At 41.1% G+C, this 25,205-nt stretch overlaps 1 protein-coding gene across 3 annotated transcripts in view; it reads right to left on the bottom strand.

The window, feature by feature from the left end:
- The window catches only part of LOC138165351 (nardilysin), a 74,172-nt gene that overhangs the window by 47,638 nt on the left and 1,329 nt on the right, over positions 1 to 25,205 (bottom strand). Inside the window, exons 1-6 of one of the 3 annotated variants that reach the window (XM_069093585.1) lie at positions 22,250 to 22,313; positions 10,801 to 11,107; positions 3,314 to 3,427; positions 3,081 to 3,162; positions 2,464 to 2,617; positions 259 to 332 (exon numbers count right to left, since the gene is read on the bottom strand). In XM_069093585.1, the coding sequence (XP_068949686.1) occupies positions 259 to 332; positions 2,464 to 2,617; positions 3,081 to 3,162; positions 3,314 to 3,427; positions 10,801 to 11,107; positions 22,250 to 22,269 (751 nt within the window). In that variant the 5' untranslated portion in view covers positions 22,270 to 22,313. Of the gene's footprint in view, positions 1 to 258; positions 333 to 2,463; positions 2,618 to 3,080; positions 3,163 to 3,313; positions 3,428 to 10,800; positions 11,108 to 22,249; positions 22,314 to 25,205 lie in introns of those variants that run through there. The other 2 variants (XM_069093583.1, XM_069093584.1) reach the window with 2 other exon arrangements.

Here is a 25,205-nt window from a genome sequence, read left to right as displayed (position 1 = left end):
TAAACAAGGACTAGACCTGGGACTACATGGGTAGAGGGTCCTTGTCCTTCTCCCAAGGGTGGAGACACTGAAGAGTTAAATGACATGCCTGTGCATGTCAGAGGCCGCACTTGAACTCAGGTCTTCCTGGCTCCAAGGTCAGCTACTACACTATGCTTACTCTCAGGTATAAGGCCCAGTGAAAATGAAGGCTGAGTATCCCACATATCTGATTCTCAGAATCCACTTTTTTGAAGGGACAATACATATGTCACTTACCACTATCAACAGCCTCCACTTCCCGGTCGATGGCATCTCTAATCATCAGGGGATGAATAAAGAACTGCGCCCACCTGGGAAAATGAACAATAATTTGTTTTGCATACTAATAATCTTCAAGAAAAGTTTCTTTGGAGTAGCTAGGTGGTGCAGTGGATGGAACACTGCCTCTGGAGTCAGGAGGATCTAAGTTCAAATCTGGCCTCAGACACCTACTAGCTATGTGACCCTAGCAAGTTCCTTAACCCTGACTGCCTCCAAAAAAAAGTTTCAATCAGTGTTTACCAATCAGGTGTGACTCCAACTTATCTAGAAAGTGAGACAGGACCTTGCATGGAAACTCTCTCTGCCAAAGCACATCAACACTTGCTCTACAACGTCCAGTCTTACAGAACTGCCTGGACAATGAAAGGGTGAGGTACTTTCCCAGGGCCACACAGCCAGTATTGGGCAAAGGACTGGAGCCCAGGTTTCCTGACTCCAAAGCCATTAAGCCACACTGCCTTTCATATGTCCAGAATGACCTCACTTTAATCTCAAAATGCTTTATAACTATTCAAAGTATTAATCTAAGATCAATAACTTGTTACACTAAGGCAGTTAAATTGCTTAACAAATCTCAGAGAAAAGTAGTTTTCAGATTATAAGAAGATCAAGAAACATGATAAGGCAGGTAGTGATATAGTTTTTGCTGAAAAATACCTCATCAATTTTTTTATTTCATGTTATATTTAAAGATACACATGAGTTCAAGTACCTCCATGCTGGCAGACCTGTTAGACTTTATCCAACTATTAAAAGAGAGAAATTCTCAATTATACCATACTGCCTCTCAACTAGACTTCATGGGTTTTTTTTTAAGTTGTAAGAGTGAGCCAGTTTCATATATAATCTCCTTTGTATTCTTTTTTATATATGAAAATGCTCATGTTTTCCAAATTCATAATAAAGGAAAATTTTAAAAAGAGCTATCAATATAAAAAACAGAAATTTAAAATTAATTCTATGAAAGAGTCCTCTCTCTTCCTTCTCCTCCTCATCCTCTTCCTAGTGAACCCTAGGTTGATCTCTTGCAGGATCTGTACTATGAATGCCAGACCACTACTGTACTTGTAAAACTATTGATAAAATCACCACTGAGCCTTTTATTTCAGGGATCAGGTAACTTGAAGATGGTAAGCCTCAACAAAGATCTCTCCAGCAACACCATTCTTCTGATAAATTCTGGCGAAGTATTCTAGAGTAAGAAGGTGAGGTGGGGGTGAGAGGCTGGTCACTTGAAGGCATACTAGGAACAAAAATGTCTGCACCATGAGTGAATTCAATGATTTCAAACCCAAGAAGCAAGAGCTTCTTAGTGATTTCTGGAGGCAATAGAGGATAACCGGGATTTCATAAGGCCAAGTCAATCATATGAACTACCACCAAGAGAAACAAACTACAGCTGAATTCTCTTTCAAAGAAATATTTCATGCACCACTAAAACAGGAAAGATCCTTAAGAGGTTACTTGGTCATTCCTAACTTGCAGCAGAAAGAGCCAGGCCAGCCTTGTGTAACCACAGCCATCCGTCCAGAGAGGCTATCTTACTTGAATACTGAAAAAGAAGCATTTCTTCCCTGCATGTTCATTTATATACCTTAATTTTGTCAAACATTTATCAATGCACTATATCGTACTTGCATCTTCCACCAAAAAAACCCTCAATTTTCCTAAGTGCAGAACACACTTAGAGATGAAAAAAATCCCTTCTCAGAGGATCACAAAATTGGAGTGTTGAAAAGGACCTCACACAGCATCTAGTCCAATTCTCATGAGAATCTCCAACTAGATAATCATACAGCATCTGGCTGAAGGAAGCAGAAGGGAGAATCCAACCACCCCAAGGCAAGCCATTACATTCCTTTTCGCTTAAGAATCTTAACACAATCTGTTTTTCCAGTGAGACAATCTGCTTTTATAACAAATGAGTCTATTTCTGTCACTTTGCTCTCTTCCTGTCCCAAAGGGATCTCGAGATAATTCAACAGAAATATAGTACTTTACAACCTTAAAGGAATGGATGAGACAATGGGCAGTTTTATAAAATGCCAGCTTTCTTTAGAGGAAGGAACCCCGCAAGGCACCATCTCAACTATGGTGATGTCTGCACATGCCTTCTAACTTTGAATGCAGCAGCTCATCCTGCTGGTTTGAATTCGTTACCTATCAAGGGCCTCCTTGAAGTACTTCCTCTGGACGTCAAACTGGAAGACTGTGCGTTCACAGTCTGTCGAGGCATTGTCACTCCCCCCGTGCTTCTTCAGGAAAGCATCAAACCCATTCTCATCTGGATACTTCAGGCTGCCCATGAAAACCACTAGGAAAAGAAACAAAACTGGATTTTCAGAGGATGCCACCAAGAGTACTAACATAAGACAAGAAGTCAAGAGACCCAGAGTAAGATAATTTTCAGCTTAAAAAGGTTTACACAAAGCACATGTCCCTTTCATCTCTGATAAACTGTGTATCTAGAGGGTAAATCATTTTTGTTTTCCATGAATTCCCAGTTATCAAGACCTAAATGTACATGACAGTCTTTGCAAATTAAATACTTGATACCTTTCCTTACTTGGCATTTTTCTACCAAACCAGTAGTAAATCTGAATTAAGTGAATTTATAAAATGGACTTGTGATCTCATCAAACTAAGTAGCTCCCAATTGAGAAACTTTCCCTACCAATGCAAATCAGGAGCTTCTTTGCAATTTATAATTTAAAAGAGTTGCCTAACATCAGACACTTAAAAACTAGACTTCGGCATCTTAGAACAAAATCTCTTACTGTGCTCCAAAAAGTGTGCCAGTCCAGGGAGGTCATCGGGATCAGCAAAACTTCCGACTCCAACACAAAGTGCAGCGGCAGACTAGAGTGAGAAGGACACATGCCGACAGTGAGTTTTCTTTAGACAATACCGGCAGCAGCTCATCTGGAGGACACATGTGCCAGCGGCCTTTCCAGCAAAAGGCCACAGTTGTTTCCCTGAGAATCAGGAGGAGCAGCAAAGTGAAACTCACCAGAATTGTGTCAGTTTCACCCTGCTGCTCCTCCTCTTGACTTACTGGCAATTTCTGAACAGGTGCCGACCTATGGAAAGAAGCAGAAACAGACAGAAAAGGAGAGGAGGCGGACTGGCCAGCCCACCCATTGACCATTTAGAGTCAGCGCCAGAGCTCCGGCCCTCTCTTAGAGACCTGAGCTGAATGCAAAGGCAGTATTCTTAGTTCCATGGAGACCTCTAACAAATTACTGGTTCATTTATCCTCACTTGGCCAAAGGGGAGAGGGAGCCCTTTCAAGGAGGGATTCACGAACATTTTTTTTTTAACAAAAAGAGGGAAATCTTTTTTTAAAAGCAATTGGGGCTAAGTAACTTGCTCAAGGTGACATGGCCCGTTATTTTTGTGTGGTTGTTAAGTATCTGAGGCCGGAACCGATCCCAGGTCTCCTGACTCTGGGGCTGGTGCTCTTATTCACTGCGCCACCTGGCCGCCCCAAGAGGGAAATTTTTTAAACTGGAAATAACTGGGTCAATGAGAAATCAAATGGCTTTATTTGAAGCTTAATTTTTTAAATAAAAATTGACTTCCCTATCTGAAGAAAGCTTATGAATTCATCACTTTTGTTTATGTCTTTACATAAAATGCTTTACTATTTCTCCCAACATTTCAGGGAATTCAGGAAATAATTAGAAATTAAAATGGTTGTTAGCCATCCCAAATGAGTTTAGAACTCTTTCTGTTCTACAACATAAGACACTATGTTATGCTTCTATATTACCTTAGGATACATGTAAAGAGTGTTAAAAATACAATCTTCAAAGTCAGAAAGTAAAATTGTTGAGGCAGCATGCCCAAGATTTAATAACAGAACACATCTGATTAAATCCATCTTTCCTCTGGTTACGCATTAAACGGGATGATTATCTTATAAAGATAGCTTTCTAAAACAAGAAAACTCTAAGGAACTGCTAATGTGTTGTAAGAAAGCAAAGGGACTACATGTAGAAAAATCAAACAGACTCACTCATTGCCAAAAAGGGCATTTTGCAAACTCCAGTTCATGATATAACTTGGCTAAATGACAAAGGAGATGTCCTCTTATATGGCACATCTTCTGGCCAAAGTCTGACCTGTTCTGTACGATAAAATGGCTGCCTAGTCTGCGTTCTGCCCCAACTACCCCACAAAGCATTCTTGTCTTGATCATTAGGAGAGAAGCAACTGAAGCAGCTTCTGAAAAAGGTGTTCTAAACCATAGGCTATTAGACAGATAAGCATATACAGGCTCCCAAATGTTGAGAACTTTGCTTGAGAATTTCTAGTCAGACAGGATTAATGAAGTCTTAAGTCAAATAGACAACACTTACATTTCAATCTTGCTTATATAACAGAAGTTCATAGTTGGGGAAGATACCTCCCTTCGAGAAGGTATAAAGGAAGATGGGTTAATAAAATTAATGAACTTGACAATCACAATTATATGAAAAATATTCCAAAAAGCAGCAAAATTATTTTCTTCCCACTTCCTTACTGGTTAATGTTTATATTTACCTTGGACAAGACTTACAATGTCAAGTCACATTTCACATGTCAGGAGCTTAAATCTCTAAACAACTACAAACCCCCCACTACATTCTCAAGTCATTTTTCTCCTATTGTGGGTTGTTTGGTCCATTAAAACATGAGCTTCTCAAGAGCAAGGACAGCCTAGCCTCTCTATTTGTTATTCTCAGTGCTCTGCACAGAAGTGCTTCAAACACACTTTATCAATCATACAAGACAGAGGCCCTCTGCTCTGGAGACTTTTCTAGGCAAGGGAGAGAAAACAAGTACTTTCTGCCCACTACTAGATCCTAGTCAATCCTAGACCACCCATGCTCTGCCCTAACTGCCCTGAACCTTATAGTAGATTTAACTGTATACATGTCAATTAATTCAATTAAACACAAACATTCATCAAGGACCTACCTACCATAAACAAGTCATAATGTTACCGTGTTTCCCCGATAATAAGACACTGTCTTATTAATTTTTTTTTGGACAGAAAAACACCAGAGGGCTTATTTTCAGGGGAGGGCTTATTTTAATGAACATTGATAGCAATTTTAATAAACAGGTAAATGTGAACAAAAAAATGTACCTTTATTCAATAAGCAAATCACTGGGGAAGAACAGGATGACGCGCTCACTGCTGCAGCTCTGATTGGATGCAGCTCGGAGCGCGGCGTGCGTTTCACGGGGTGGGGGGGGGACGGTGCATACAGAGGGTGTCGTAATGTAGCGCAGGGGATCACCTTCACTACAGTAGCAAGCTCAATAGGGCTTATTTTCGGGATAGGTCTTATTATCGGGGAAACACGGTAGGTGTTTGTGATACAATGAAAATAAAAAAGAAATATCCCTGCTTTCATGGAGCTACATTGTACCAGAGATAGATACAACATGTGAAATGATAATTCAAACTATACACAGAGTAACCAACCACAAAGTACATTTTAGAAGAAAGAAGACCAACAATTTTGAGAGGGGAGGCAAACAAGGGACGAGTCCTGAAGATGGCGCCAAAACTAAGCCTCAAATGGAACTGAGAATTCCAAGAGGCAGAGAAGTGAGGAAGGAGAAAGTTCCAGGCCCAGCCTGTGCAGGGACATGTAGCAGGAAAGAGAACAACATGCAGAGGGGAACCGAAGGAGGCTGGTTTGACTAGAACAGTAAGAAGGACAAAGAAATAAGCATGGGACCAGATGGTGAGAAGGTCAAGCTGCCCATCAATGCTGACACTGGGAAATGCCAAGTTTAGGATTTTCTACTTTTAACCTAGGGACAAAGGGGAGCCAATGGAGAAAGCAACATCTCTCCTCTACCTGTCCTCTAGGTAGCAGAGTAGGCTAGAGCCTGGGAGTAGGAGTCACAAAGCCCTGCATTCAAATGCTACCACAGAGATTTCCTAGCTGTGAGATCCGAAATAGGTCATCCACTCTCTCTAAAAGCAGCACGCATTTATTAAGCACTTACCATGGGTCAGGCATTGTACTAAACACTGGGGATACAAGGAAAGGAAAAACCATGGTCCCGGCCCACAAAGAGCTCATATTCTAAAAGCAGGACAATATGCAAACAACTCAGCACAAATAAGATATTCCAGACAAATTGGAGAAAATCTGGAAGAAGGCATCAGCATTAAGGAGGATTTTTAAAAGGTGGGATTATAGCTGAGACTTAAAGGAAGTCAAGGAAAGGAGGAGGCAGAGATGAGGAGGGAAAGTATTCTAGGCATGAAGGAAGCCAAGGAAATGCCCAACCAGAGTCAAGAGTCAGTGCCTGGTACAAGGAACAAGAAGACCATTCTTGCTGTGGGTGTGTAGGTGTAAGGTATGAGAAGAACAGAAAGGTAGGAAGGGGACAAGCTATGAAGGCCTTTAAAAGACAAACAGAGAATTTTATATTTAATCCTGGAGGTATCAGGGAACCATTGAAGTTGATTGAATAGGAAGGTGACATGGTCAGGTCTGAGCTTCAATCACTTTATTGGCAGAATGGGGGATGTCTTGGACTGGGGAGAGAGTTGGGGCAGGGACACCAAGCAGCAGCTACTGAAATAGTGCAGGTGTGAGCGAATGAGGGTGCACACCAGGGCAGCAGTAGTCAGAGGAGAAAAGGGGCAAACTAGAGAAGTCAAAGGTAGAAGCAACAGGACTTAGCAAAGCTGAGAAAGAATGAGGAGCAGAGGATGACACCTACATTGGGAGAGTGGTACCATCATCAGTAACAGGAAAGTTTTATAGAGCTAGAAAAAATAACAACAAAATTCATCTGGAAGAACAAAAGCTCAAGAAAATCAAGAGAATCAGTGAGAAAAAAGTGAAAGAAGGCAGCCTAGCAGGGCCAGATTTCAATTACAAAGTGGTAATCACTAAAACAATCTGGTACTGGTTAAGAAGTAGGGTCGTGGACCAGTGGAATAGACTGTCATTGTTTAGGAGGTTAGTCCTGTCTGATTCTTCATGACTACTTTGGGGTTTTCCTAGCAGAGATACTGCACTAGTTTGTTTGCCATTTCCTTCTTCAGCTCATTCTGCGGATGAGGAAATCGAGGTACACAGGGTTAAGCGACTTCAGGGTCACACACCTAGGAAGTGTCTGAGACCAGATTTGAACTCAAGAAGGTGAGTCTTCCTGACTCCAGACTCAGTGTGCTATGCAATCTATCTACTTCATCACCTATGCCTTTGACCCAGGAATACCACTACTACATCTGTACCCCAAAGAGATTTTTTAAAAAGGAGAAAAAGAACCTATTCATACAAAAACATTTATAGGGGTAGCTAGATGGCACTGGCCCTGAAGCCAGGAGGACAGGAGTTCAAATCTGGCCTCAGACATTTGACACTTACTAGCTGTGTGTCCTTGGGCAAGTCACTTAACCCGAATTGCCTTGCCTTTCCCCCTCCAAAAACAAAAAAACACACATTTACCATTGATAGTAGCTCTTACTGTAGTGGCTAAGAACCAGAAACTGGGGGGCTGCCCATCAATTGGGGAATGGCTGAAGAAATTATGATATGTGAACATGATGGAATGCCATTGTGCTATAATAACGAATGGAGCAATTTCAAAGAAACCTGAGAAGTTTTGTATGAACTGATACAGATTAAGGTGAGAAGAACCAGAAGAGACATGGCTATAACAGCAACATTATCCTAAAGACAACAACTAAGAAAGACTTGGGAGCTCAGACCAACACAATGGCCAGCCACCATCCCAGATGAAAATGCTGCCTATCTCCTGATGCAGAAGAAAGATGACAGAAGCATTTTTTTGGACATGGTCGATATAGGAATGTTTTATTTGACTAGACATGTTTGTAACAAGGGTTTTGTTTTTCTTGCTTTGTCAATGGGTCTGGATAATCTTTGAGAATAAAATTTCATTAAAAAAAATAAAATTAGAAAGACTGGGGATGTTAGTGGGAGTAATTTGCTGGAGAAGATGGGAAGGGATAAGATTACTCTGAATACTTTGCCTGATCAAGGAGACCACATCATCACATGAGGCGGGAGGAGAAGGAGGAGATGGTGGGCAAAGATGCCAGAGTAATAGGAGATGAAGGAAGAGGAAAGAAGAAAAGCGGGAGTTCTCACCACAGTTTCAGTTACTTTGGTGAAGTGTGAGGCTTCAGCTGAGTGGGAGTATCCAGGAGGCTTGATAAAAAGGCCAGGAAAAGCTGCCCTGGTGAGTGGGGAAGTACAAAAGGGTGGCCCTGAGAGACTCCACCTGGTGAAGTGGATTCATCTGGAGACCTAGGCTACATTTCCCTGTGATGCTCACCTGCTTGCTAATAGTGGGGATCAAGTGACATCCGCTTCCTATCAAGAAGTTCACTGCTCAATCTCAAATCTCAAAATTTACTCAGTCCCCCAATCCAGAAAGTCCCTAATATTTCCTCCAATTAGGAAACAGATGACCTACTCTTGTCCCCCGGTTTATATCCTGTTGTTTTCTTTTAATACATAAAAATCTACCTCCCCCTGTATCCAAGGCCCAGTGACAAGCTGAGGGGGCCTGGTCTCCATCGGTGATCTGTTATGCAGTTGGCACACACTGCTTAATAAATCGACATGCTTGAGCCTTTGTTTCCTCAGGTACTTCAGATTTCACCTACCATAACCTTGCTATAGTGAGAGCCCAGTTAAGACAAAGTAACAAATTTGTAGTAGAAATTCAGTTTTTCTCCCACTCCATTCAGCAGCTTCATGTGGAGCTGAGGTATCAAAAGATGATGGGAATTCACTACATCAGAGAAATGATTGGGGGAATCCCAGAACCAAAAAATATATCAGGGAAATCAGCCATTGTGGAATGGGAAGACTAAGGAATAAAATTCTAAAGACATAAAGAGAAAAATCCAAAGAAGACAAAGAGGATATTTGTCTGAAGAGACTAATACGTATGCACAAAGAATTCTCCAGCCAAAAGATTTTTTAAAAGACACTAAGAGAAAATGGAAGAACAAGTAAAGCAAGATGAATACAAAATGCTTGGCATGATCCAGTAAAAATTATGTCAGGAGTGCTATTGAGGCTGGTGGGGAAAGTAAGGATAACAAAAAATGAGAGGTTTTAACCAAAGAAGCACCGTGAAGGGAAGCAGCACAATGATAACTGATAATGGAGAGAAGGAAAAGCTGCTCAAATCTTATTTTGTTTGTTTTGTCTTTCCTGCCACGTAGAAAGGATCTTTAAATTTGACAGGACAGAACAAAAAGACAAATACAAAGTCGACAGTAAGAGTATCTACCTGCCCTCTCTGAGTTCAAGTCACCAGGTCCATATGAACATGTTCCAACTTTCATGCTTTCTAATTCTAACCAAATAACAACCTGTTTCTCTCCTCTTCCTCCAATTTTTCTTCTCTGATCATTCCACTCTATTTATAGCACTATTAATCTCATTTCTTACAAACCCCCTTTAGAAAAAAAAAATCCGTATTTTTTTTTGATGATTGATGTTGCAATCATAAAGTGTTAAGAGACAAAGTGTTATCTAACCCAATTTCTGAAAAGAATTTCCTTCTAATTACAGGAACCTATCTGATGCATAACTTAAACAAAGCAACAGTCACCTACTAGCTAACAAGCTCCCTGATGTCAGGCACAAATTTTTACATACCTCTGTTATCTGCTATAGGCTTCATGCAGCATACTAGAGTTCTACTAAAGAAGTTTGCTGAATAAATATTACAAAATCATCTAATTCCTTTTTCTTTAAAACTCAGATTTTTTAAACCATTTTCCCCAAAACTGAGGAAGACAATATAGCTGCCCAGCCAAAAAAGAATCACGGCCCTCTCCTATAAAAAGGGAGAATTGTTCCGTAAGAACAGAAGGCTGCTCTACAAGACAAACAGTAGCTCAGAAGAAAAAAACATTTGTTCTGGAAGATGAAGCCAAATGTAAAAGAGACGAGTTAAGCTATAGCAGCTGTCAGTTAGTAACAAAGTGATATCCACACAATATTGAAAGACTAAGAGCTTTCTTATCAACTAAAAAAGCCAAAAGAAACTAAAAGAGAAGAGTGTTCAGTTAATTTGCTTTCAATTATCATATTTTCAATTATTAATTTCAAAATTAAAAATCACAGTACATTCATTTAATCACGGGAACCTCACAACAATCTTGTGAAACAGGTGCCCAGGTAGTAGTATTCTCATTTTGTGAGTAAGGAAACTCAAGTTTAGAAAAGCAAAGGCTAGCTAGAGGCAGGACCACAATGACTATCTTCTGACTCTTTAGCTCTGTGATTTTCCCCTCATGACTAACTGACGCCCCATAAATTGAATCCTGAACAGAATTCTGAAGTAACCAGCTGTGTCCTGGAAATTCAATAATAGGAGCAACATAACCCCTTGTGTGAGTTAATAAGCAAAGCCATCACCTTTCCGTTCGCTCGCGCACACATGCACGCACAGTCACCCGTAAGGAGAGCTTTCCCCCCCCAGCCGCACCTGCTTCTCTGTCGCTTTCTTCCTCCCTTCTGCCCTCTCGTCTAACTCTTCCAATTCGTTATCCTCAGTGTCAAGATCATCATCATCATGCTCATCTTCATCATCAAAGTCATCTTCATCATCAAGCCCTTCCTCATCATCATCTTCTATTTCAGCTCCTGAATCTTCATCATCATCATCATCATCATCATCATCATCATCGTCCTCTTCCTCTTCCTCCTCATCCGTGGCCTCCCCAGATTTGCTTTCCGCATTACTTAGGTCTGAAATCAAAAGGGCCTGCAAGCCATTCCGTAATCTGATGTACCTGCAAAAGCCACAAGACATTTTGAAACAAAGGTTTATTAAATTCAAAGCAACTAAACATTCAGCTGAACAAAATGAATTTCAAAGCAAAGACATTTTACTAGAATGGCATTTTCCAGTTCCTAATTTCTTTTGCTGTATTTTTGCTACTGCACAAGGTCTGAATATAAAAATTCTAGATCTAGGGTTGGAAGAGACTTTGGAAACCATCAAGTCCAACCCCCTCATGTTACAGATGAGGAAAGTGAGACACACTGCAGTGAGGTGACTTGCCCAGGGTCACACAACTAGTAAATGCCTCAGGCAAGATTTGAATTCAGGTCTTTTTGGCTCCGACTCCAATCTTCTATCCACCATGACACCTAACTTACCTATCCTTCATAGGCAATCCCTAAGTGGCATATAAAAGTTCCTTAACATAAGATATACAGGTAATGGTGTATAGAAATCCATCTTGCCCTACAAGAAAGTAAGGGGGAAGGGAATAAGAGCAGGGATGGGGGGGGATATATGAGAGGACAGACTGGGGGGAAGGAATAATCAGTATGTTTTGGGGTGAGGGTAGGGGAGTGATGGGGAGAAAATTTGGAACTCAAAATCTTGTGGAAATGAATGTTGAAAACTAAGAATAAATTCTGAAAAGAATATACACAGGAACATGTACTCGAGTAGATAAAAACTTTGTAATACTTAAAAAAAAAGTTCCTTAACACACAAGATGACTGCACAGTGACCTATCTATCTGTAAAGCAAAATACTCTAAGGCAAAATTCTTTATGTTTACCCTATTTCTGAATCAATTCCCATTTCCATACAGTCCAACACCTAGTATTCCCACCCCCCTCCATGTTGTTTTAATGGCCTACATAAATGGCAGTATTGAGGCCCATAGCCTAAATTCTAAGAGGACAGTATCAGTCTAAGCTGGGTGACTGTCACAAGCTGCTGTCCCTCCTTCCAACAGCATTGATGTTCCCAGTATATAAAAAGATTGCATTTACTTATTTAATATTACCATCTTAAGGAAGCTTGTAGGCTATATATTAGCTCAGGACAGCTAGGTGGCCCCTCGGTGCATAGAGCACTGGGTCTGGAGGCAGGAAGACTCATCTTCATGAATTCAAATCTGGCCTCAGACACTTACTAACTGCTGTGTGACTTAACCCTGTTTGCCTCAGTTCCTCATCTGTAAAATGTGCCAGAAAAGGAAAAGGAAACAGCACACTACTCCAGCATCTTTGCCAACAAAACCCCAAATGATGGGGAGGCTAGGTGGCGCAGTGAGTAGAGCTCATGTGGATAGAACACCTGGAGTCAGGAGGACCTGAGTTCAAATCCGGATTCAGACACTTAACACTTACTAGCTGTGTGACCTTGGGCAAGTCACCTAACCCCAATTGCCCTGCCCTCCCCCCTCCAAAAACCAAAAAAAAGAAAAGAAAAAGAAAACCGCAAATGGAATCATGAAGAATCGGAAAGGACTGAACAACTATAACAATACATATTGGCTTCCCATTGCTACAGTCTATAACAGTAAAATATGCCAATAATATTTTTATTGTAGCTGCTGCCCACATTAATCCACATTACTCCCAATCAACTGAATTTGATTTTCCAGGCTGCACTATCATATAGGGCACAGAAAAGGAGAATAATGGAAGAAAAAAGTAGAGAGGTTAGACTCAGATTTACAGGTCAGAATGCCAAGCTAAAAAGTTTGGATCTAATTTGAAAAACATTACAGAATGGTGAATGGATTCAAAACATGTCCTATGATGAAAAGTCAAAAGAAATGCAGATATTTAGTCTGGAAAAGAGGCCTATTATAAGAAGTCTTCGGATAAATGAAAAATTTTCATTTGGAAGAGGGATTAGATGAATTCTATTTAACTTCAAAGAGAAAAAGCAATCAATGAATATTTTATTAAGAGCTGGTGCTAAATCTCACTGGGGATACAAAAAGATGCAAAAGAGACAGTCTCTGCCCTCAAGCAGCTTACAATCTAATAGGGGAGGCAAGATGCAAACAAATATATATAAAGCAAGCTATAAACAGGATAAAGAGTAATTAAAAGAGGGAAAGTTGAAGTTTCAGAAAGTCCAGGACATAGGCTTGAAATATATCCACAGTCTTAGGGAGGAGCAGAACCAATAAAAAGCAGTGTCTTGAAAACCAAAGCATGGAAAGCAGCCAACAAAGTCAACTGCTACAGATACCAGAGAAGGATAAAGATTGGGAAAATCCCATTAGTTTGACAATTAGGAGATCATTAGGAGATCTGAAGAGAATAGTTTCAGTTGAGTGATATGAGACTGGAATGAGACTTCAGGGAGTTCAAAAGACAGAGCACTGGAGGCAATGGATTTAAAGAGCTTTTTCTAGAAGTCTGACTAAGAAAGAGAAGAGGTATATAGGATGACAACTAGCAGGGATGGTAGGATCTAAGGAGGTTTGCTTTTGTTTCTCAAAGAATGAGGAAGACCTGGGCATGTTAGGATAAGAGGGAAGTAGGGAAGGTGCCAGACAATAAAGAGACAGATATAGAAGATCAGGAAGGATGGGATAAATAGTGGGGGCAATCTACTGAAAAAGACAAGAAGGAATGGGATCTAAAGATACATGTAACAGAGTTGGCCTTGTTGGGAAGGGCCGATAGAACAGAGAAAGGCTCTTATAATTAAACCCATGTACAAATGAAATACTCTCCTAGCTCAATGAGTATCTTGTTCATAGAACTGTTAAAGCAGATGCTGACAACCAGCTACAAAGTTAAAGTATCAGCTCTAAGGTGTCTTCTAACCTCTAACATTCTATGGGACTCTGTATCAGGTAGTCATCTGAAGATTTCTGAAAATGGCAGTGATACACAGGATGGTTTAGACAGAGACTGAAGGAAGAGAGAGCAATTAGGAGACAGTTTAGACGTGAAGTGATAAATGAGGCACCTGGGTCTCAAAAACAGATGAGTCAGGAAAATGTAGGTTCAAATCCAGCCTCAGATACTTCCTAGCTGTGTGACCCTGGGCAAGTCACTAAACTGTCTAAGTTCCTCATCTATAAAATGAGCTAGAGAAGCGAAATGACAAACCACTCCAGAATCTTTGCCAAGAAAACCCCAAATAAGGTTACCAAGAGTTGGACATGACTAAATGACAAAGATGTTAGCTTATTGTTATTATTATGATTGGAATGAAGTCAACTTGGCCTCAAAGCAGAGTTGAAAAAAATGACCCTCCCTCCCTTCAATGCACAGATGGGGGAACTATGGGTATGGAATGTTATCTATGCTATCAAATGACTTTTATCTTTTTGGCTTTGATGGACATTTTTTTGCTTTTGCTTTATTACATGGGAAGGCATGGGGGTAGGTTTTTCTTGAAATGTCTCCTATAAAAACAAGAGGCATCAATAAACCTTAAAAATAAATAAATAAAAGGCCAGAATCAAGACTTATTGGACAGGAAGAATCAGTAGTGCCTGGTGATTGTTTGGGGGCAGGGAGTGGGGGGTGGGGGTGGTGGAGAACAGGCAGGTAAAAGCAGCAGCAATGGCAGGATAAGGAGTCAGGGACAATTCTAGAAACAATCAGAATATGAAACTGACAGTGTTGGAGGACAACTTCAGTTTTAGACATGTTACATTCAAGATACTTGCAGGAGATTCAGGCAAAAATGTCCACAGGTCACTGCAAATGTATCATTAAAGAACTTGGAGAAAATAAGAGATGCAGAAAAATATTTGAGAGTTATCTACACAGAAAGATGGATAGTTGGAGTCATAAGATCAATTATCCAATATAAAGAGAGAAGTAAAGAAGCAGAACTTCGGAGAACATTTACTTTTGAAAAACGGAAAGAGAAAAAACCCTAGAAAGAAACAGAAAAGTGATTAGAGAAGGAAAAAGAGAGTACATAAGAGAAAAATTTCAAGAAAGGATGGTCAGTGTCAAAGATCAGGCATAAAAAAACCCAACAAGGATAAAAGGCCATGGAATTTGGGACTGAGGGGTTACTAGATGTTGCTAGTAAGTCATTCCTACCAAGGTTACAAACTCTGTGTCATAGAATGTCTACTGAAATCCTACCCCAATGCATCATCATCTCACATGTATGCCACTCTAGATTCTTAAAAGCTATACCAACAGAGCATAAGCTGTAAGAGACCCTACCCAGCTTCAAGGACAAGACTCACAAGTGACTACATCTTTCATGTGAGTAACAGGCTGATTAATTTTTTCAGTCACACTCACTCATAAAACTATCCAAGGCACTGTTAACAGCAAGCATAACCAGGATGGCTGCTAGCACTGGTTCTTTGATCTACTTTACTAAAGAAAAGCACTTTAAAGGGGTTGCTTTAATTAAAGATATATATGTATGTATGTATAAAATTCACTTAGCTCAGGGGAAAAAGTCAGCACCTTGAACTTCAGAAAATACAAGCAGAAATTACAAGCAGACAAAAAATACAGGCAGAGAAAATAACACAATTCAACAGACAGGGATTCTAGCTATCTGACCATTACATACATAGTTACCAGAGAGAGAAGCAACAACATCCGGGTTTTCAAAGCCAGTGGGGCTCAGCAGTAACTCAGAGTCTCATCCAGCCAAATCACACAGCTCTTCCCACAAGCAAGACCCCAAAGTAAAACTTCATCCTATATCCCTTCTTCAGGGTTGGAGAATACCACAACCTTCATGACCCACTGCCTAACAACAAAGTAACGAAAAACAAGCCTCCTCCCAATCAAGCCCCTCCTGTTGGGTTCCACTTGAGGTCCATTAAGAGGCAGGGAAGATCTTCAAATTCCCTAGACCTATTAAGGGGCAGGGAAAGAATTAGCCTATGGTTGAAGGGAGTACCCAGAATGGTTAAATCAAGGATCTTTTGGAGCACTAACTTATTACATGTCATATTCTACAGAATATTCATGCCAGTATAAAGGAAAAAATTCACTAAAATCTGGATTTATTTTACTTTATGTGTTTATATTTCAGCACTAAAAGTAATCACTGTGATGTAACCAAACTTCCCAATGAGTTTTCTAAAATAAATATGAGAAGAGTATGACTGATAATTAATAACAAGAAATCTGTTTCAAGACTAAACTTGGCACCAAAAAAAACAAGGGGGGGATGGTAACTAACTTTACAGTGTAGGCAGGAAACCATCAAACAAGACACCCACAGAAATGTTCTATTAGCTCTTAACAAAAAATGCAAGCAGATAGAAACCTTCGAATTCTAATCCATTTCTCATTATTGTGTGAAGATGGACGATTAAGAATGTTACTAATAACTGGAGAAATGGCTGACATTATTTAGCACTTTATGGTTTGCAAAGCACTTTTTAAGATCTCATTTATCCCGAAAACCACACTAGGAAGTAGATGCCCTCATTTTAAAATAGGAAAATTGAAGCTAAGAAAGGTTAAGTAACTTAACACAACTACTAAGTGCCTGAAGCAGAACTCAAACTCAAGTATTCTGGGCCCCAAGTTCAATACTCTATCCACTATGTTACCTGTCTCTACTAAACATCCACTTTGCCCAAAACTTCTGGCACCGATTTCAGCCTCTACTGCTGCCCAACAGTGCAAATGAGTTTGAGTTGCAGCACTGAATCATGCCTTCTGTCTTCTTTGAGGTTGTATCAGTTGTTTCAGTCATGTCTCATGCTTCATGACCCCATTTGGGGTTTTCTTGGCAAAAATACTGGAGTGGTTTGTCACTTCCTTTCTCTAGTTCAATTTACAGATGAGGAAACTGAGGCGAAGAGGATTAAGTGACTTGCCCAGGGTCACCCAGCTAAGAAGTGTCTAAGGTTGAATTTGAAAGCAGGTTCTCCTCATTCCTGGCCCAGGACTCTATCCACTGAGTCCTGCTCACCCAGTCCTTTTTTGTGATCCACAGACTGAGCTCCCTACAGGTTTCTTCAACAACAAAAACAACAAAATGTGGCCTCTTCCTCTCCTAATGCCCTCTTTTATTTCTTGTAAGGAATTGCCTGAGAGTCTTGCTGCAGCTTTCTGAATCTATTGTCCTCCCAATCCCTGAGGCTCAGCCTAGAGGTCATCCTGGATTCCTCACTATCTCACACCCCATGCCCCCTTATCCAAACTGTTGTTGCTATCTCTCCAAAATGGCCCCTTCTCTCCTTTGATGCTGCCACCCACCTGCTACAGGCCCCTATCACCTCACACCTGGCTCACTGCAATAGTCTGCTTGTGGGTCTGCCTACCTCCATTCAGCCACTAAAGTGATTTCCCAAAGCAGAGGTCCAATCAGGTCACCTCCCTACTCAATTAATTCCAGTGGCTCCTTATCATCTCCAGGATCAAATATGCAAAGGCATTCCAAGTCCTCCGCAGCTTAGGCCCCTCCTCCCTTCCCAGGCTTCTCACACCTTCCTCCTGCAGGTGCCCTTGGATGCAGAACCACTGGCCTCCTGGCTTTCTCTAGCTGTCCTCCGTGCCTGGGATGCTCTTCCTCCAAGTCCCAACTAAAATCCCATCTTCCAGGAAGCCTTTCCCAATCCCTCTGGATTCTAGTGCTTTCCCTCTCAATCATTTTATCCTGTCTGTAGCTGGTCGTTACATGTTCATTTGCTTGTTGAGAGCTCTTTTTAGGTAGGGACTGTCTTTTGCCTCTTTTTGCATCCCAGTACTTAGCACTGTGTCTGATGCCTAGTAAGTCCTTAATGTTTATTGACTGACTCAGTGATCAAAGTATAACTTACTAGCTTAAGTCAGCAACTATCTCTCAGAGTCTCAGTCCCCTCATCTGAAAATAGGAATAATGCTATTACAACTATTACCTACCTCACAGGGCTGATATGAGGAAAATTGTTTATGTTATTATATAAATGGGAATTACTATTAATATCATAAACTGCTCAATAGTCTTTAATAGCAATGCTTAATAAGAAGGGCTATTCTGATATCTTGTGACAGCATGGACAGGATCTTGGGTTTTCTAAGACTTCCAGCAGAGAACAAGCTCTGGCCACTCCTACCTAGATGGAATGGCTAAAAGTAAAGGTCTGATGACAGACAGGGTTTCTGTTCTCCCAAGTCCAATCTAGATAAGTTCAAAAACATCTGCTGGGATCAGTTTGTTTGCAATTTTTTAAAAAAGCCACATCACTGGTCAATCATCAACAAACACTTACCTAATATGGGTAAGGCATGAAGAACACAAACATAAAAATGAACCAATTCCTACTCTCAAGGGGCTTATGCTCTCTATCAGGAAGACAACATATAATATACAAAATTTATTCAAAATACATTCAAAGTCATTTTGGAAGAAAGGCTTTTAGCAGCTGGGAAAGGTCAGGAAACGCTTCACGTGGAAGAGACATGCCTGAGCTGAGTCTTGAATTAAGAGATTCTCAGAGTGGAGGTGAAGAGAGAGTGCTCTGCCCTAGACAAGAGTCAATCAAGCTAACTCAAGCATAGGGGACAGGCAGCAGTAGCAAGTCAAAGAAAGTGGTCACAAGTGTCATGTGTGAGGAACAGTAAAATAATCAAAATCATTCTTTAAATTTAATTTTCAATTTAGAATCAAAATTAACCATTAGGATATGATTCTTTCAAGCAACTAGATTTCTGATCTATTTATCTGGTATGCACTTAGTAGAGTGTTATTTAGTAGAAGCGTCTAGGGTTCTTTCCTTGACTCTGATAGACTTGTGATTAATTTCATTATAGTTTAATACCTGCCTTAATTGAATGTTTTAAGGTTAAGAAAACTTTAGGCATGTCAGTTAGCATTCCCAAATGAAAAAGTATGGGATAAGAACTGATAACTAGAGTCCAAGAAAATACTGTGTATCTAATCAGACAAATACAAAACAGTTGGCTGTATGATGGCTGTTCCACTCACAACAAGGTAGGACTCATCAGAGAACAGAAAAGAAAGTGTAGTATGGTAATGAAACATCAAAGACATTAAGTCTCGAGTGTTCTCATGTTAATACAAAGAAGAAAAATCCCTAAGCTTGCTAAAGACCCTTGAGCTGTTCAGGATCTCCCACAGCATCTGTTAAAGCAAGCTTCTTAGAGATATGGCACCTTCTCTATGACTGCACATTCCTACTGACTATCTATACAAAGAAAAGCAGAGGCCCCAAAGTAGGCTAGTAACCAGACAACTTCAAGACTGAAACATCTAAATAACAACAACGATAACCTGGATGAACTATTATTTTCATCATGCCACCTCTCAATCAAGACAAACAATGGCTACTCATTGCTTACAAAATCAAATCCAAGGCTCTCATCCCAGCACTCCTGAGATACTGTAATCTGAGCCCACTGTTTCCAACTACCTCCCAACAGACAAGCACTAATCTTCTCCAAATACACCATGCCCTACACATTTATTCAATCTCTTTCTAATGCCTAAAATGCCCTGTCCCCTCCTTTCCACCTCTCCAAATCCTCCTTACTCTTCAAATGACAAATAAAGACCTAATTTCCCCAAGAAGCCTTCCTGGACTCCTCCCATAGTCCTTGGGTTTCTCTTTCCCAAGTGATCTCACTGAGTGTTGTGTTAATACATTCTGGCTCTTGATTAAGCTCTTTGTGAGAAGTTATTCCATCTAATATTTCTGCAGTATTCAGCAAGTGTTTAATGAACACCTACTACAAGGCTGGCATTCTACTTATTCTGGGGAGGGTACAAAGTAAGCTGGAGACAGCCATAGCCCTCGATGAGGTTACTATCTAAATGGGAAGATCAAATATAAGCAGGTAAAATATTTAAATACAAAAAGATAGTATCTAATTAAATGACCAAATGTTAGTCAGGCAACATATAACTGCACTGAATTAAGCACCAAACCCTGATGAACTCTAGCCTTTAGCAGTAATTACAGCTGGCTAGCTAGCCAAGAGTTTATTGACTTGATTTCACTTAAGCCTCACAACTACCCCATGATTTAGTTACTATAGGTTTTATTATCCACCTTTTTACAAATGAGGAAACTGAAGCTAGGGAGGTAATGTGACCCACTGTGCACCATAACAAAGTCAAAGGTAGAGTTCAAACCAAGATCCTTCTTACCCCAAGTCGGGCACTCCACCAACTAACTATACTAGGTCTTCCCAACCTTTCTCAGTCCCTGGGATCAGTGCCTTCAGTTAATCTTCCCAGATTGCCTCCTTCAATATGAAAGGAAACATCCTAGAGTTTAAAGAGACTAATCTCAATAGGATGATATAGCAAATTTACCAAACATTTCCTATATCCCTTTGACAAGCTTCTGGTAACTCCTGGCACTAAACATAGCCCCAGGCTGGGAACTCCTACACTGGTCATGTGGCCAGGAGTCAAACTGAGGCTCTCTGCCTCCAAATCCAGCCCTCTTTCTACCATAACACAATGCTCCCATCCCCTGTCTCCCCACCCCGCCCCCATCCTATTTCTCTCCAAAGGGCCTACCTAGCACAGTGCTGAGCAAGTGGTTGACACTATTTTCCAAAGGAAGGCTTCCTCTCTCATATGCTACAACTTTGTTGCCTAACAAAGCAGAATCTTAAGGAATCAGTTCTGTGATCTAGTAACAAGTTATCCTAAAAGTTTACAGCTCTACAAAAACCACAGACAAGCCAACAGAGGGGCCTGGGGTATGGACCTGATTCACTGGCTCTGCTGTCATGGACTCAAATTCCATCCTCATCAAGATTTTCTGGCTGATAGATGGCATCCAACTCCTCTACAGGACTTTTAAAAAAGTGACAAGTATCACCTGGGTAGGCTGGGCTGGATACCATATCGGGGAGGTTTCGAAGCTGTAACCAGAAGACCTCTGGGGTCCCTTCCAACTCAAAGGCAAGTAGGAGGAGAGAGGCAAGGCAATTCTTTTACATCTCTCTAACTGACTCTATCCCCCTCACAACCTGGGCTTTTCCAAAGCACTTTTCATCCCTCCAAAAACCTTCCATTGCTCCTCCACCCCCTATGCTGTCAGCTGAGAATTTTGTCTCATATCTCACTGAAAAAAAATTGAGGATAATTACTAAGAGATTTCTATTTTCTCATCGTCATTTCACATCATCCTGCCACTGTCTCCTCTTTCAGTCTTGTTCTCACATAAAGAAATAATCCTTGTCTTTGCCAAGGCCAACCCTTCTGCAGGCACCAGTGATCCCATTTCATTCCACTTTCTCCAGCTGACTACCCCCACTAACATTCCCACCATCTCATTTATATTCAACTTCTCATGTCTATTTGCTACTTCTCTATTGCCTATAAACATGCCCATGTATCCCTCATCCTCAAAAAAAATCCTCCCTTGATCCATCCATCCTTGCTATTTCCGCATAGCTTGTGTGCTTCTAATGTGTAAACTCACCTGGAGAAGGGCCGTTTACAATTGATGTCTCCACTTTCTTTCCTCTCACTCCATTCTTAACTCTATATGGTCTAGCTTTTGACTTCATCATTCCACAGAAATGGCTCTCTCCAAAGTTACTAAATCTTTTAACTGCCAAATCTAAAGACCTTTTTTTCCAGTCCTCATCCTTCTTGACCTCTCTGCAGCCTTTGACACTGTTCATTACCCTCTTTTCCTTGATATTCTCTTTTCTCTAGGTTTTTGAGACACTACTCTCTTGTAATTTTCTTCCTATCTGATCTTTCCTTCACTGGATCTTGATCCAGATCACACTCACTAACTCTGAGTATATAACATCTGAATGTGCCACAGGGCTCAGTCCTGGCACCTCTTCTCTTCTCCCTCTATGTTCTCACTTGGTGAAATCTGCTCCCATGGAGTCAATTACCAATGATTCTCATGTTTTCTCATGCAGTCTTTTTAAACTCCCTACTGACCTGAAGACTCCCATTCCCAACTGCCTACTGAACATCTCAAACTGGACGTCCTGCAGACATCTTTGGACATATGTCCAAAACTGAACTCATCTTTTCTCCCTAAGCCTTCAACTCTTCCTTATTACTGTCAAGGGTACGACCATGCTTCCAGTCACCCAGGCTCAACACAAAGGTTTCATTCTGGACTCCTCAATCTGTCTTACCCCACCCCCCCCATCCAATCTATAGCCAAGGTGTGTTCATTTTGCCTTTGTAACATATCTCAAGTTTGTCCCCTTCTCTTCTCTGACACTGCCATTACCTGGTGCATGCTCTTATCATTCACACAGTAACCACAAAACAGTCTGCTGATTGACCATCCTCCACTCAGCTGTGAAATCAATCTTCCTCAAGATCAAGTGTCACCATGTAACCCCTCCCCCCACCCCATTCAATAAATTCCAGGGCGCCCTCTCACCTTTAGCATCAACTAGAAAATCCTGTGCTGGGTGTTCAAAACCCTTTATAATCTGCTGTACCCCACCCAGGCCTTCCTCCAAGTCTCCTCTCCTATAGTCTGCCTCCCAGGGACACTGGCCTCTGCGGCTTCTTCAACAAGACAGTTCATCTTCTGATGCCAGGCAATTTCCCTGACAGTCCCCCATGTCTGCAATTCTCTCCTCCATGGTCCCCACCTCCCGGGCTTCCTTCAAGTCCCAACTCTCTTGAAGGCCCTTCCTAGTACTGCCTTCCTTTTGCTGATTTATCAAGTTTATCCTATGTGGATCATGTTTGTTCATAGTTGTTTTCATGTCTCCTCCATCAGACATGCTCCTTGAGGGCAGGGACTGTTTTTTGCCTTCCTCTATATCCATGGTGTGGAGCACAGTGTCATGAACAAAAAAGTGCTTAATAACTTTATTCACTTCTCACAACCTACCCTGATTCCTGCTAAGTTCCCTCCTCCCCTTCTTTTTCCTCTTTGCTTGCTGCATTCTTACCCATCCTTTTAAGGCCCATTAAAATGTCATCTTATTCTCCTTCCTCCCAAAAAACAATCTTAGCATCTCTGACCTCACAAAACATTTCAATATGGAGTATAATAGCTTCTCTCTCTGCTGTCTTAGTCCCCTATACTAAAGTATGAGCCCCTGAACCCAGAGACCATTGTGTAGATACAATACCTGTAGTGCTGTCCACACAACAGCAATAAGCAAATAATAAATGTTAGTCATATTTGTAAAATAAACCAATGCTTCAAATTTGTCTTTCAAAACCTATACTCCACAATTCTTAACTGTCATTTAGGATCAAAGGGATCCTAGAGATCATCTTGTTCAACTTAATTATTTTGCAAATGAGAAAACCATTTATGAGGCAACTATTTATGAACCACCAGCAGTTTGCCCTTTATGAGAAGACCACTTGGCAGGGAGGTAGTATATAAGCACGGGTCTGAGGGTCAGGGAGACCTGGGTTCAGATCCTGCCTTTTATGCTGCCCAGTCATGTAAATCTAAGTGAGTCACTCTTCTGTTTCCCCATCTGTGAAATGGAGACAGTAGTTCTACACCTTCACAAGACAGTAAAGATCAAAGATGATAAAATGAACATAAAGGACTCACAAACTCTAAATGAGTAGTAGTTACTTGTTATGATTCATACCTCCTTCTTGGGAAGAGATGAAAAGAGGAGGGAAGGAGGGAGGGTCAGAATGAAAACACCTTTTAACAGAAGCTCAACCCACAGTATCCATCCCACCTCCTGGTCAGGAATAAGAGGCTTCTTTTAGTCCCCTGTCATTCTATTAGTAATCATCATCACACTAGCAATTCCCATTTACATAGTGCTTTGTAGTTCAAGGCATAGATCTATCTAATATCCCCATTCTACAGATCAGTTAACAGAGGTTCAAAAGTGAACAGCTGGCATCCAATCAACAGCAACAACAACAACAAAGCACCATATACATGCACGATCTCCTTCAATCCTCCCAACCACCCTGGGAAGTAGGTGCTGTCATTCTCTCCATTTTACAGATGAGGAAACAGAGGCAGACACAGAGAAAGTATCTTGCTCCTCTGGGCACAGCTAGTGTCTGAGGCTGGCTTCTTGACTCTAAAACCAGCACTCTATCCACTGTGCCACCTAGCTGCCTTAATAAATCAATAAACATTTATTAAGCACTTACAAGGTAGCAGCTACCGAACAAGGGGATAAACAAAGGCAAAAATCTGATAGTCCTCAAGCATCTTAGACGATACTGGGGAAGTCTACAACCACCTGTAGATCCTGCCTGTTTGCTGTACAGGGGACTCCTTCTAGGTATGGCCTGTACTATTTCACTGCCGAACTCTCAAATTCTGTGACTTACCCATGTTGACACCAGTAGTATTCACAAACCCAGCTGGATCTTCTGACTCCAAAATCTAATCTTTTTTCTTCCCATTGATAAGGGCAGAGAAGGAGTATAATCTAAGGCAAAGTTTAGCTCCATATCCAAAATGGGGGTATGAAAGCGGTGTCTCCTGTGTCTATGGCTATCACCAAACACTATGACTCAAAGCTTACTTACCCCATTTTTTTTTTAAAAAACACAACATATTCTAGTGGAACATTGAACTCCAGGAGACTATGGTTCTAACCTTTCCACTAACTTTCCTAAGTCTTTGGGGTAAATCCTTTCTTTCTGGGGCTGTTTCCAGTACCATTAAAGGAGTTAGACAAGATGCTTTCCAATGTCGATTTGGGGCTGTCTCCCACCTCCACAGACCTCCTTCAGGCAGAGATTAGAGTAAGGCAAAGAGTCAGTCAGAAGACCCAGGATCAAATCCTCTCCCTATAACTTAACTAACTGGGTGACTTCTGGCTAATGTCTTCCCCACTAGAAGCAACGAGAGGGACCAGCAATGGGTTCCGGGGCTAGGCCTGGAGTCAGGAAGATCCCAGTTCAAATCCAGCCTCAGACACTTATTAGCTGTCACCCTGAGCAAGTCACTTAAACTCAGTCTTCATCACTTTCCTCAAAAATGGGGATAATTGCACCTACCTCCCAAGATTATTGGGAGGATCAAATGTTTTTAAATCACTTAGTACACTGCCTGGTGAATGGCAGGTACTTAATAAATGATTGCTTCCTTTCCCTCTCTGCAAAAGATTGTTGGCCCAAAGGACCTTCCACCTCTGAAGGACAACCTGCTTTTTAGAAAGAGAAGTAACACCCCCCCATCCCCAAGTATCTGCACGTGCGCGCGCACGCACACACACACACACACACAC

Source organism: Petaurus breviceps, unplaced genomic scaffold (genome assembly GCF_028583685.1).
Source record: "Petaurus breviceps papuanus isolate PSGF00001 unplaced genomic scaffold, PetGlider_PUasm1.0 208, whole genome shotgun sequence".
Lineage (NCBI taxonomy): Eukaryota > Metazoa > Chordata > Mammalia > Diprotodontia > Petauridae > Petaurus > Petaurus breviceps.
Note: the sequence above shows the minus strand (reverse complement) of the source record. Positions and strands in the feature narration are given on the sequence as shown.